This window comes from Lampetra planeri, chromosome 3 (assembly GCF_965212315.1).
Source record: "Lampetra planeri chromosome 3, kcLamPlan1.2.h2, whole genome shotgun sequence".
NCBI lineage: Eukaryota > Metazoa > Chordata > Hyperoartia > Petromyzontiformes > Petromyzontidae > Lampetra > Lampetra planeri.
In genome coordinates, this window is record NC_136109.1 from 25,825,214 (window position 1) to 25,839,010 (window position 13,797).

Genomic DNA, 13,797 nt, shown 5'->3' on the forward strand with positions numbered 1-13,797 from the left:
TCACGCGCCGTCGCATTTGGCAGACTTGCTGCGTGCGTCTTAATCTGCCCCAAAACGGGGGCCAACAGAGGCCCTCTTCATCACGTGCCGCGGACACGTGGAGATCACGGACTAAAGGGAGACCTTGACCTTGTCAGGGGGCGGCGGAGAGTTTGAGGCTGCGCGGTTCAAACAAAAGAAGAAAGCGGCGGAGGCTGCGGAGGCGTTACCGACGACGTGAACTTGCCGCGAAATAGAAAGTAGGTCCACGTTTCCGTCCGCCGCCCGCGGGGGATGCGTGACGGCCGGCCGGCTGGTGCGTCTCATCCCATCGCCTTCCCGCGGTTCAAAAGTGCGCGCACAGGCGGCCCTTTGTTCGTTTGTGTCGGGGGCGGGACGGGTCCTAGTCCGCTGTCATGACCCACAGTGAGCTGGTGGCGGGGGGGGGGGTCACGGCTGACAGACTTTTCGGGCGTGCGGGAGTCAGGGAGGGTCAGAGGGAGGTCGACCGGCGGGGGCGTGCGGCATTATTCTTTGGGCGGCAGGAGATTCTTGGAAGGAGAACGCTTTTGAGTGTCTGGGAGGAAGCTTTTCGGGAGGTCACGGTGGAAAAAATGGACAGAGGTCAGAGGAGCGATCGGGACACGACGAAGAGAAGCGGCTGATGTGCCCTGAGCCGCGGTTCGGCTTCGTTGAGATTAATCCTCACGCGTCTCAAAAGGAGCCGTCAATTTTCCGTCCAGCTCTCCTGCAGAAGAACAAAGCGGCGACCTGAATCGTGTGAAGGTCAGCGACGTAAGCACGGCATTGAAAAAAAAATTCCCTCCGGCGGGATGAACATTGCGCATCGAACGCGACACTTGCTGCTCAGCCCCTGTGGCGGCTGCGTTCCTTGTTCTCCGACACGAGCGCGTGATAATTGTGGCATTGTAAGCGAGCGCGGTTTAAGGTTAAAATGAGGACGGCGTCGGAATGAATTCCCACTCGCATTGTCCTGTTTTCTGTCAGCTCTCAACTCTCACCGTTTTTATTTTTTTTCCTTCCCCCCTCCCCTGTAGCGGTCTGTCTGAATAGGGTTTCCTTCCAACTAGCGTGGGGTGAGTCAAACATTTGGATTAAAACAATTTATTCTGTTTCCTTCTATTATTTGAATAATTTTTGTTGTTTTAGCCACCCATTTTCCTGTGGCTATAACCCAAAGCTGTGTTTGCAGCATTATCACATTCTTGGATGTCCCTCTTGGGAACCATTAGGTTATTTTCTGTTCCATTGTATCCAGGTTCAAGGTGTATGTATAGACACACACACGCGCGCGCGCGTGCTCATGTTTGTTTTGCTGGGATTATGAGTTCAATTGCCCATCTGGGGTGGGGTCTGTGGCCCTCCGCTGCTGGAACAATGCTCGCACGGACAACACATCGCCCTCAGACGGGGTGCAGCTGGCTTCCTTCGCCGGAGCTGCGTGACCCCCATTTCTTCCCCATCGCCGTGTTTTGTGACAATGGGGGTCACTTACACGCTCCGAAAAACAACGCCAAGCAAAATCGCACTATTTGTCGCAGCCGATGAAAATCGTCCACAGGAATTAATTTCAACATTAAAGTTAGCGTTTTTGTCATTTCTTTGTTTCCCATCTACGTATCTGTTTATCGCTGTCTCTGCCTCACTCGCCTCGATGCATGAAGTTGCGCCAACCTCGGCGTTTGCAGACTTTTACAGACGCATTTGCTCCTTTCTGAGTTCCGCATTTTCATGCCGCTAATTTATATCGCAGAAAATATCCCGCAAACGGCATTGCCAGTCGTCCCTGCTGCCGAATTTGTCCACCGCGTTGCAGTGCGGCGTGGGGCGACGGGCCCACCTGTGTTTTGCGTTCACATGCGAAAAGGGGGAGGGGGGGGGGAAATGTCTAAAAAAAAAATATCCCACAACCGCCCTGGAGGTTTGCACATCCCAGCGGGCGTCAGCAAAGAAAATATTTCGCGTGTTTTTTTTACCTGACTTGCTCATGGCGAGGAGAGGGGAAAGAGGAACGTTCTCCCCAGGGATTAATTAAATAAGAAAGTACGTTTCTAATTGTTTACCTAGACTTTTTTTTTTAGACTGACAAATGAGAACATTAGTCGGGGAGCCTTTGCCACTGTTTACGCTTGGCCCGAGGTGCCCGAACGTTTCCGCGGAAAGCGAAACAACAATGATTCCGCAGACGGGTCAGAATGCGCTGCCAAGGCTGGTGCGCACAACAATAGACATTGCCGCAAAATTATTTAACGAACTCTTCTCTCACTTGGCTACCCCCCGAGGTCGTTGCCGGCGACACTGCGGCGTGATTTACTGCCTTGGCGTTTCGCAGGTTTTTATTTACGGAATCGCCCCTGGCAACCGATTTTCCCCTCTCTGTTATTATTATTAGTTGCCTTTTAAATGATCGTAATACAAATATTTTTGTTACATCTGGTATTTAATTACTGGAAATATCCGAGGGGGTCGAAGAGGTCAGAGAGAAGAGGTTCCGCTCGCCCGCAGCCGGCGGGGACCCACGTGCCATCGCGGTGAGGGTGAAACTACCCCCCCCCCCCCACTCGCGTCTGGGATATCCTCCCGCTTCTTCCTGCTCCTTACACCCCCTTTCACCCCCGACCCAGCCCCCCCCCCCCCCCTGCCGTGCTGTGAAAATTAACGCCGCAGTGCAGAAGTACAACAACAGCCTCTTTTCTTCCCCAGATTCCCCGCGGCTCGTTCAAGGCTCATTTTCGCACACTCGCTTCTCCGGAGTGACGTTTTTCACTGGGGGGGGTGAGGGGAGGGGGGGAGATTGATTTATGATTTATTTTTGCGTGTCTTTTTGCATTACCCGCAAGAACTGTTCCTAAGTGAAGTGTTCGTAAATGTTAGTTGGCATGCGATGGCGCGTCTATCGGAATCGTTTATTATTACGCTCGCGATGCGTGGATTGAATCGCCCGTGCGTAAGAGTCGATCATTTTATATTCCTGAATAGCAGTTTGCTGGATATCCTAAACTAAAACTATTTGTTTATTTTATTTTACCAGGTAAGGCCCACTTAGCTATATAGCTGTTTTTCAGAAGCGACCTGGCCACAAGTGATAGCACAACGAAGTGGCTTATCATGTGGGTCGGCATCGAACCCAAGGTGAGGGAGTTAACAACTCACCACCGTGGCACCCATACACGCATACCTCTTGAGCAGGCCCAGCTGTGCTTATATCTGAAGTTGTGCTCTTGCATCAGAAATTGCCTCTTTTGTGTGTCCCCCCCGCCACACCCCACCGGTGTAACGTTAGCATGCGTCGCTTATATCAGAACTGTACTCATGCACAGTGTGCTTTTATACAGCTTCTACAGTAATGGATTAATGCGATCCCCACAGTCGTTAAACGCTGCTGAGTTCACCACAATGTAAAAATAATAATCAGGTCTTGAATCACAAACCCCTTAATCGCGTCAATTAATCGAATCGCCGAGGATGAATCGTTGCAGCCCAACAAGATTGGTATGTTATGAATAATAGAATTGTGATGGTTGTTATAATCGGATATTTAGGATTCATGACGATTATCAAAAAAATTCAAATATTTTCCGCTTGCAATTTTGTCCGTATGAATCAAAAGCAAACCAACAAAGGAGAAATCGCAAAACAATGCAAAGCGAGACGCTGATAGAGAGTCGTGAATTGCTCACACGCCCGCATAACCATTAGCGCCAAGTACACTTTAGCGGCACCGTGCAAGTCCTTTTTTTTCCCTGCTTTCCGTGGCGCCTGTTAAACACGTCTTCAAACGCGTCCACCGATAAAAAGTAATAACAGGACCCCATGGCGTAGGGCGCGAAAGCGAGGCGGCCACCTGTGCAGGTGGACGTCCCGGGGCTCGCGATCGGAACGCCCGACCACCGCACCCGCGGGGACGTCTTTCCATGGAAGCTGAGCGACGGGTTGCGCGCCCGCTCGCATCTCGTACTCCAGAAAGAGCCGTCGAACCTGAGACTTCTCACGTCCCACTAGGCCCATCGCAATAACCAATGACCACGTGCACACTGGTCCACTGCAATAACCACTGGGCCAGTACAATAACCAGTGGCTCAGTACAATAACCACTGGCCCACTGCAGTAACCACTGGGCCAGTTTCCACAATTGTGGGCTCTGTGCGCAGAGCCTCCAGGGAATTCCTGCAGAGAGGAACCCAAGTGCACGGCCCATCCTCTGCAAAGTGCACTTTAAACGGCCTGTGATGTCATCGTTAACAAAAGTGAGCGGCCGCGTTCCAAAACGACATCTGAGATATCCGCGGTAATATTTTAATTGCAATAACATTGCCTTCTCAGTTGCGTTTAATATGGTTGTAAAATTATCCATGGATTGGCATTATTTGCTTTGCTAGTGATTCACGCATCAAAGTGCACATATCAGTTTTGATGATTTCTGACACATGTATCTTGTACGTAACCGATCCATGGAAACCCTGCTGCCACCCATGGAATCCTACATGATGCACCACATCATCATAGGCCATGATCAGTCCTCTGCTGGATGACGACGGCCTCCCCGAGCAACGTAACGATCCCCTCTAGCCCCCCCGCACAAGGCGTTCTCGTCGATCCGTGTCCTCTCTCCCGGGGCGCGCTGCCTCCCTTGGCTGCCACTCCGTCGTTATTACCGACCACCGGCAGTGTCGCCACGAGGAAGGTGGGCATCGCTTCTCAGCGTGTTCCACGCTCGATGCAACATTTGTTTAAACTCTCAAGCGGCTCCTGGGACTCGGGGAAATAAACACATCACAAGCACGGGCTGTTTTGTTGTCGCGCAGGTTTTTTTTTGTTTTGCCCTGCATTGCTCCCGGGGGGAGGAGGAGGAGGAGGGGTGGGAGTTTCGGTGGCCGCAGTCGGATGAGGAGCAGCCACCAGTGACCCCTAGGACAGGTTTCGCACCATTTTTCTTCTGCCCTTTCCTTCCCTGGGCCCGGCTCTTGATCCCAACGGAGAGCAGACCACCCTGGCTGCGGTGTCGCATCTCAATATTTACACATCTAACAGGACCGAAGAAGCGGTGGGTGGGGGGCCGTTTGGCGGACGAGAGAGGAAAAACAAAAATTAAAACGAACGCGCCACATGGTTTAGAGGATTCACAAGCTGCCGTTGTGCATCTGTGCGATCGCAATTAAAAGAGCGGCACGCGTGCCCCGTGGCCAGCGCTCGACCCATACCTCCCCCCGCCCCTGTGTCTGTGTGAGGCCCGAGACGCACACGTGTGTGGCCCACGTGCGTGCGTACATGCGCGCGTGTGCGTGTGTGTTGGCGCGCAAGCCCGAGCATCCCGTGCCCTTGTGTGAACGACGGACGGACGTGGGGGGGGGGGAAGCGCGCTTGGCAGGTCATCGCGTAACTCTACAAGTCGTTGGACGCGATGGGTAATTTTTTTTCCGCGTTAATCTTTCCGCGAACTTCGCCCACGCCTTTCATCTGAGGGGGCGTCATCCCAGGACACTCTGTTCTCTCCACCGCCTTCGTCTTTGACGAGGTGACCCCTCGTCACCCGCTCCGATCGAGCTCTTGCCGCTTCTGTCCTCCGCAGGTGCCGTCACGGCTTTTGACCCGTATGACGACGACGACGACGGCGGCGCCAGCGTCGGCGGAATGGACGCCGGCGCGGGCCCCACCAGGAGGCAGCGCAAACGACGGGGCCATCAGCAAGTGACCGCGACGGAGACGCCAGCAGCGGCGGTGCTGCCGCCGCCCGCCAAAGCCAAGCCGGCCAATGAGTACGTAGAGGAACGCGTCCGTGCGTTCCTTGCATTCAGTGTGTTCCGTGCGTTCCGTGCGTGCAGTCTGCTCAGGTCTTCAGTTAGGTGGGCAGGCGGGGGGAGGAGTGGAAAGAGTACACAGTGAAATAAAATAAGATTCGCGAAACAACCCACTCGAGATGTTCTCTCTCTCTCTGTCCCACGTGATGGTCCCTTGGCATCCTCCTGTTAGGCTGCGGTCGTTCTGCTCCTCGGGATGCGATCGCCTGGAGCGCAAGTTGGGTCCGACGCACCTGGCACGGTTTATGTTTTCCAGCGTCTGCCCACGACGCGACACCCCTAATAAGCTGGCCCACGTTACGAGGCCACTCCGTTCATACTGGCTCATCGTCCCAACACAAACAGCAGCGAAAGCATCTCATCTTCCTCCCTGTCTCTTTCTGTCGTGTTTACCGTTACCCAGATTTTCTGCTGAGCTTGCAGCTGACGACAAAAGGTCACCATATGGCTTTCATTATTAGATTGTCCGGTATTGAACCTGCTTAATACCGCGTCTCTTCTGTTTATATCGGCCTCCCGTATTTGTTGTTGTGCTCAAGGCACATCTCGCGGCCGTGGGTGCCATGGTGGCGACATGTTAACTACCTCGCCTGGTATAGAGGAGGTCGTGCGTTCGATCCCGACCCTGACACCTGCTGTATATTTGGAGTTTGCGTGTCTCTCTCCCCGCGGTCGCGTGGATTATTCTCCGGGTCCTCTGGTTTTACCCTCTCCACGTTTAGAATCAACGTGCGTTTATACCATTTGGCCGATATACATTTCTACACGACAAGCCACTTGGTTGAGCTATCATTTGTGGCCAGGTCGCTTCTGAAAAAGAGTTATACAGCGCAGTGGGCGGTACCTGGAAAAGATAAATAGTTTAGTTTAAAAACTTTAACTTCGCCAGTGGCTAACGTCCCCCTCGCGATTGCGGGGGCTCCGGCGCACGTCGGCTGCTGGCAATTTCGACTCGAGGCCTCTTTAACATCGCTTCACTTCGGATTAATTCCATCGGTGCTTTATATATTCATTTTTTTTAGCAAAGTCTGCTTTTTTGTTGTCGCGATATTGCAGGTGACAGATGATGGAGATTCATTAAAGAATTCGGTTTTGGTCTTCTGCCCCCCCACGCACACGCCAACGCCGACTCTCACCGTGCTGTTGAATAACTTTGAAAGCCAGGTCCTCTCAGCCTGAAGTGTGCTTTTGCGCAAGACCTCGTGGGAACAGGTTTTTAAATCGGTCTGCATTTTTATTTTAAAACACGCACACCCCGTGTGTGTTTATGCTAAGTCATAAACTTGCCCAGAAGCTGGCTGACACAAAGCACGTCACCCCCCCCCCCCCAGCCAACGTGAAATTAGCCGTGGCGCTTATGCGGGCGTAAAGCAAACAAGCAAACAACTGAGGGGGGCATGGACCGAGAAGGATTGTGGGAAGAATGTGCTTCCCATTAGTCTGAGGAAACCGCCCCCCCCCCCCCATTTCCCACATGGCTGTTCGCGAAGCATCGCACACCTGAAAACGGTAAACGAGAAACGACGGCAGATCATTTGCGTTTGCCGACGATGTCTGTTGGACCGGTGATGTCATTTCCAAAGGAAACCCACTTAACGTTCCCGTCTCTTTGAGTCACTGTGAAGGGTAACAGGTGACGACAGACTGATCGCAGCCTTTGATTTGCCCGAGCTGTCGCAAGTTTTCCGATTCTCTGCCCCAGCGTTCATGCTCAGGAGCCCCTTGTTTTCATAGAGCCGGCGTATCGGCCGCTTTTTCCAAGCTGGAGCTAGGTGTTCTTTCTTTCTCTCCTAGCCCTTCACCATCCCACTGCTGGCAAAAGGCATGCCCCATGACGTCTTCCACCCCTCAAGATCTCGGGCCACCTTGATCATTTGCACTACTCCTAATCTTCGGATCTCGCGCCGCGAGATAATGCTCTGTCTTCCTGTCCTGATGTTATCTATTAGATTTGCTGCCAAGCTCTAAATGAATTGTTTCACTTTGCAAATGACATGTGTTCTAGTTTTAAGTATGGCATTATAATTTATAATCGTTTTATTCCATCCTCGTTCCATTAAAAACTCTCCTCTCCCTTGCTCTTTACCATACTTGTGACTGTATCACTTGTTCTTGAGTTAGGGACCAGGATAATGCCGCCTAGACCATTTGCTGGTAAACTACAAGAATCCGTTATTTTTATTTTCAAACCCACTGTTAATTTTCTCTTCGTTACGCTTTTTCAATTCGCACAATATTCTATCCAAGTACCGTTCATTATCATTCGTGCCAACGTGTACAGGCTGGCCAAATTGGCCACTTGCACACTGGCGCAGTGCAATAACCACTGACCACATACACACTTGCCCAGTGCCTTTACTACTGGGCCAATGCAATAACCACTGGCTCAGTGCAGTAACCACTGACTCAGTACAATAACCACTGGGTCAGTTCCCACAATTGTGGGCTCTGTGCGCAGAGCCTCCAGGGAATTCCTTCAGAGAGGAACCCAAGTGCACGGCCCGTCCTCTGCAAAGTGCACTTTAAACGGCCTGTGATGTCATCGTTAACAACAGTGAGCGGCCGCGTTCCAAAGCGATGTCTGAAATATCCGCGGTAATATTTTAATTGCAATGACCTTGCCCTCTGAGCTGTGTTTAATATGGATGTAATATGATTCGTGGATTGGCATTGATTCCTTTGCTCGTGATGCTCGCATCAAAGTGCGTGTGTGAGATTCGATGATTTACGACTCATGTATCTTGTACGTGACCGATTCTTTAAAACTCTGCTGCTGCTGCTGCCACCACGAATTTCTACATGATGCACCGCATCATCATCAGCCACGATCAATCCACTGCTCGATGAAGGCTCCGTCCGAAGCACTCGCCCACCTCCCTTATGAACTCGCGATGCGACAAACTGATTTCTTCGCCGCATTTCCCCAGTGGGCGTGCTCTCTGGCCTGGTTCCCTCCCTTTGGCTGTCACTCCTTCGTTAGTCTCGACCACCGACCATCGTCTCCTCGGGCAACGTGCGCTGCCCAAAACCCACTTAGTGCTGTCAGCGGGCAACATGATGTCTCCAATGGCAGCGTGTTCTCTGATGTGCGAGTTCCTCTGGCTCTCTCCTGCATCTCTTCACGCTTCTTTGTGCGCTTTTCAGGAAGCTGTTCCTTTTTCTTTGTGAACGCAGACGACTCGATTCGCGAATCGAGTTGTGACCCCCGATTCGAGACAATCCCTCAATATGCGGAGGAGAATTAATATTTTTTAAATTATCAACAAATACAAACGCGTCTGCCTTTTGCTTGAAGCAAATGAGTATCAATTAAGACTGCCATCAAAGCTGTCATCTAGACATGATTGTCACCTGAATTGCAATGCATGCTGGGTCAATAGGCAATCCTATGCAAGGGGAAAACATATCTTGTGCACGCAGTACACACAGACACACGCATACATGCACATACAGACACACGCATACGCACGTGTACACAAACACACAGAGGTCCCTTTATGCCCCGATGGGACGAACCCTTACACGAGGTCAGGATCGGTTTTCAAAAAAACCCGTGTCACGCTCTGCGCGGCTCGGCACTTATTTCGTCCCAAGTTCAGCTCAGGTAAAAGTGGGGAGCCCAGAGTTATTAGGGCTCTCTTTGCGCGAACAGGAGTTGATGTGTCCGTGCAGCCCAGATGTATAGTAATAATAATAGAAAGAATATACAGCCCTTTGTCAATCCACTGCTGGATGAAGGCCTCCCCACGTTTTGTCGAGTTTGTAGCGGTCATTGGGCCGCACCTTATCTTTCGGTGTTTAATTTTCAACGACGACGGCACAGAGACACATTATGAACAGGAAGGGGGAGGGGGGTAACACGTCCTCCAAAAGGGGCGATGCAATCGCGCACGATGCTCGTGATCCCCAGCTGTGGTCCAGAGAGACAGAGACAGACGGTCGGATAAGGGGGCGGAAGGAGAAGAGCAGAAACCAGAAAGAGGAGGATAAGAAAAAGAAAAAATGGATTGTGGACGAAAAAATATTTTACCATACTTATAAGTAGAAGAAGGAGAATGTGTCTTGATTTAAAGCTTTCGTGACTGCAGGCATTCATATTCTTTGTGTCTTTCGGTAAAGTCACGTAGATTGGTTCAAAGACAATAACAAAAACTACGACGTTTCGATCACAACACAAGCGGTCGTCATCAGGTGGAGAAGATGATGACAATCTCTTGTGTTGCCATCGAAACGTCGTAGTTTTTTGTGATTTTCTTTGAAGCTATCTACTTGACTTTACCGAAAGACCCAAAAAATAAGGAGAATATGTATTTATACTGGAGGAATCCGATGAGCTATGAAGCTCTTTTTCACACATGTCCAGTGTGGGTCACTAAAGCCAGGGGACAGGGCCTTCGGACAAGTTCAGTTATCACTCTCACCTTGGCCGGGAATCGAACTCGGGTCGCCAGGTTCACGGCGCAGTATACTAACCTCTGCACGACGAACGCTGAACCCCACCAGCGACTACATGGCTGCATGTTTAAAAAGCAAAGAATCCCCCAAAAGCTGGAGAGATTACGTTAAAGATGCAACAGTGGGCTCATTGATTGTGCGCGCGCAACATGCATCTGCGTTGGTGACAGCGACATTTGGACAGCAAACTGCTACCATACCTGGAAACAGGCCGCGGGGGCAGCATGAGAGAAAGGGAGAGAGGGGAAAAAACGTTCAAGAAAAACAAACCTCTGTTCTTCTCGAGTATGTGTTCTCTCCCCCCCAAGCGAAGCCCCCTTCAGCGTTACAATAAATGCACTGTGTATACATTTCAGCGTGACGCACGGCGTTTAAACAAAAAAAAATTAAACCCAGAGCGCAAAAAAAAAACGAAAGAAAAAAATCACCAATCGCTGATCGGTCCGCGGAGGCCGCTCACTCGGAGGAGTTGCACGCCGCGCAGACACGACATAATTGTTTCCAGCCTTGGGGGGGGGGGGGGGGGGCAGCCCTTGTGACCGATGGCCCCCCCTCGCAACCACCGCTGCCATCCCTCCCTTAACACCCCGTCCCTCTCCGCCCCCTTATCCCCCCAATCATCTCCTACTACCCCCCCTTTCCGCCACCCATCTCTGAAGTGGAGCCTGCTTCAGATTGATCATAGCAGGAGTCCCTTTGACCTGAGCTAGTCCCACGCCACCCTCCCCCCATTGCATGACGCCCACGCTCCCCTTCTCCTCTCGCTCTCCCTGCCACCCCCTCAAAATCCCTCCCTCACTCCTCCCTCCCATCTCCACCTCTCGCCCTCGTTCGTTGAACTGGGACTCGAGTTTAGGGGCCGGAGATTTTTCACCGCGGAGTGTGACCGGGCACGGTTTGCCGAGCACGTTCTCTTGTTGACATGGCTGGGATGCCCGTGGGTGCGTGTATGTGTGTGCATGCGTACGTGCGGTAGTGTAGCAGTTAGCGCGCTGCGTTATGAACTTGCCCACCTCGGTTCGATTCCTGCTCACGGTCAACACCAGTGACGTATATCTAAACCGGCCCTGGGCCATCCCCTAGGTCGACTCAGCCTCGAATGAGTACCTGGTACAGTGTGTAAACATTTCCACTAGGGAGACAAAGGTGGTCTGGCCTGGTGTTGGCCACCCACCCCCTTGTGTGCCGTTCCGGCCTTCATAGGTGCTCGCTAACAGCACTTGCCCCTACAGTCTGTTAAGGCTGTACGCGGGATCTTTGTGTGAGTGTGTGTGCTGCGCACGTGTGTGCTTCCAGAGAGATTTAATAAAAGTTAGTGCAGTTCCATGTGATAGAGGCGTAAGGGTGCCAGGGTTTTTTTTTGGGAGGTGGGGTGATGTGGTGTTGGAGGTGACAGGGTTCAACCAGTTCATGGTAACAGCGAACGTTGTCTGTTCGTGTGTATATATTCTTTAGTGATGGCCACTTGGGATTTTTAGGTTTTTTTGCAATCACTCATTGAATAAGTAGAAACTTTACTTCATTTAAACTCGGGGAGAACCTACAGAGACTTTTTGAATGTAGACATGGGAAATAAAGTAATAGACTGCGTATGTGAACAGAGACTTGAAAGAGCATCTAAAACCTGATAGGAAAGCAAGTAATTCAGCAATGCAATTATGATGATGTTCAGCGTTTTGTCAATTCAGTGCTGGATATGAAAGCCTCCGCAGACCATGTCAATCATGGGGGTTGTTAAGCCATACTTCACCACGCTAGTTGCCGATGAACAGTTCAGATATCCCTCACCACCAATGTAAGCCTTGGCCAGGAATCAAACTCATTTCGCTGGGTTCACAGCAGTTCACCGGGTTCATCGCACAACATGATCGCCACTTTGACACCACTCCAGCCCATTCAACCGTAATTTGGTCTAAAATTACAAATTAGTTCCATGTTTTTTTTTTGTTTCCCCTTTTATCACAGCCACTGCCGAGTTCGAGTGATATTCTGGACTTCATTTAAGTTGCTTGTCTCGTGAGGACAAAGTGGCCCTTACGATTAAACACAGCCCCGAGCAGCAGCGACTGCCACAGGTGCGTATCACGTGACTTCCCCTAAACCAGCACGTGAGTCAGCATAGAAAACCATGACCCACATTTGAAAAAACAGGGCAAGTTCAATAAAAGTGTGTCAGTAAAAAAAAACACCCACGCACGGCACCTCTTATTGAACGGTGCTGTTGTACACTTTATTGGAAAATGCATTCGAATTTTACAATATATATTTTTAGCGGGGCTCCCTACATCCCCTCGTTTTAAGTTTGGTTTGCATTAGCGGGCAGTTACTTCTCCTTGCTGTTTCTCATTACTTTACATTATTACAAGCAACTCCTGCGATACATTATCCCATTGTAAACGGTGGAGGAGGGGGGCGTGTAAGGTGGGGTGGGGGGGGGGAAGAGGAGGAAACCCAGTTAATTGCTTCAAAGCCCTCCGCTTGTATCTGGTGAACGCACTGCGATCACTCAGCCTTTGTAAGAAAAGAAAAAAGGCCTGCCGTTACAAAATGTGCCGAGTGAATGCCTGCGGTGATGATGAGGGTCAGGCTTGGCATTGACGGTTGACCACCGTCGTCACCATCGTCGTCGTTGCCGTGAAACTTTACTTACGACGTGCGGGGGTTACGTCCGGTTCGGATGTCGGCAACGAGCGAAATCTGAACCGAGCTTTGGGTGCCCCCCCCCCTCTTCCACCAAGCCGCATTGACCAGCATGGTGAAGTATGGTGGAACAAACACCCCGTGACCAACACGGCATCGGGAGACATTCATCCAGAGGTGACATGATGAAGGGCGATTATTAAGATCGGTGTTAACCTCGGTGTTGCTCTTTGGCGTTACGGTTATCGCCAGTGTTAACCGTAGTCTTTGCATTGTCCCTCGTATGGATGTGTACAGCCCCTTGCCAAATCCACTGCTGGATGAGGCCTCCCCGTGCTGTGCGGGCCGTAGGGGTTAATTGACCGCATTTCACCGTGCTGGTCGGTGCAGGTTAGTGGAGGCGGTGAGCATAGGGGTGGAGTACAACAGCAGATCTCGTTGCACAGCCTTCTGCATCCCACCACTTGGAGCCCCAAAGTAGTCTACAACAACCTGTTTATGCATTGGCGGTCGCCTATGCAAGCGCTATGCAGTCTCAACCCCGCTTAGCTTCCGAGATCTGACAAGATGGGGCAGGCTCTTTGCACTTATCGCCAAGTTCATCGCGAATCTTTTGGACGGTATTTTGTTTTACATTGGATTTACAGCTGGGTTCAGTGTTATTGTTTATGTTGGGGATATGGATTATGTTAGGACTTGAGAGTTAGTGTTTGCATTGTCGTAAGTGCGAGGCCAAGCGTTGGCGTAAATCTCTGCCTTGTTAAGTTTATGGTGGAATTGCCTTGTGTTGTGTGTTCCTGTTCGACAGTGCTCTGGTTCGTGTTAGCCTTGGCATCGGTGTATGGTTAGCATTAGGATCGGGGTCGGTGTTAGCCATCGGGGGTTACTGCTAGGGTCGCACAGT

General features: G+C 51.1%; 1 protein-coding gene across 1 annotated transcript in view; it reads left to right on the plus strand.

Annotated features, from left to right (window-relative positions):
• The window catches only part of XRCC4 (X-ray repair cross complementing 4), a 52,004-nt gene that overhangs the window by 21,206 nt on the left and 17,001 nt on the right, over positions 1-13,797 (plus strand). Inside the window, exon 10 of the mRNA XM_078592473.1 lies at positions 5,570-5,756. Coding sequence (XP_078448599.1) covers positions 5,570-5,756 — 187 coding nt within the window. The remainder of the gene's footprint in view (positions 1-5,569; positions 5,757-13,797) is intronic.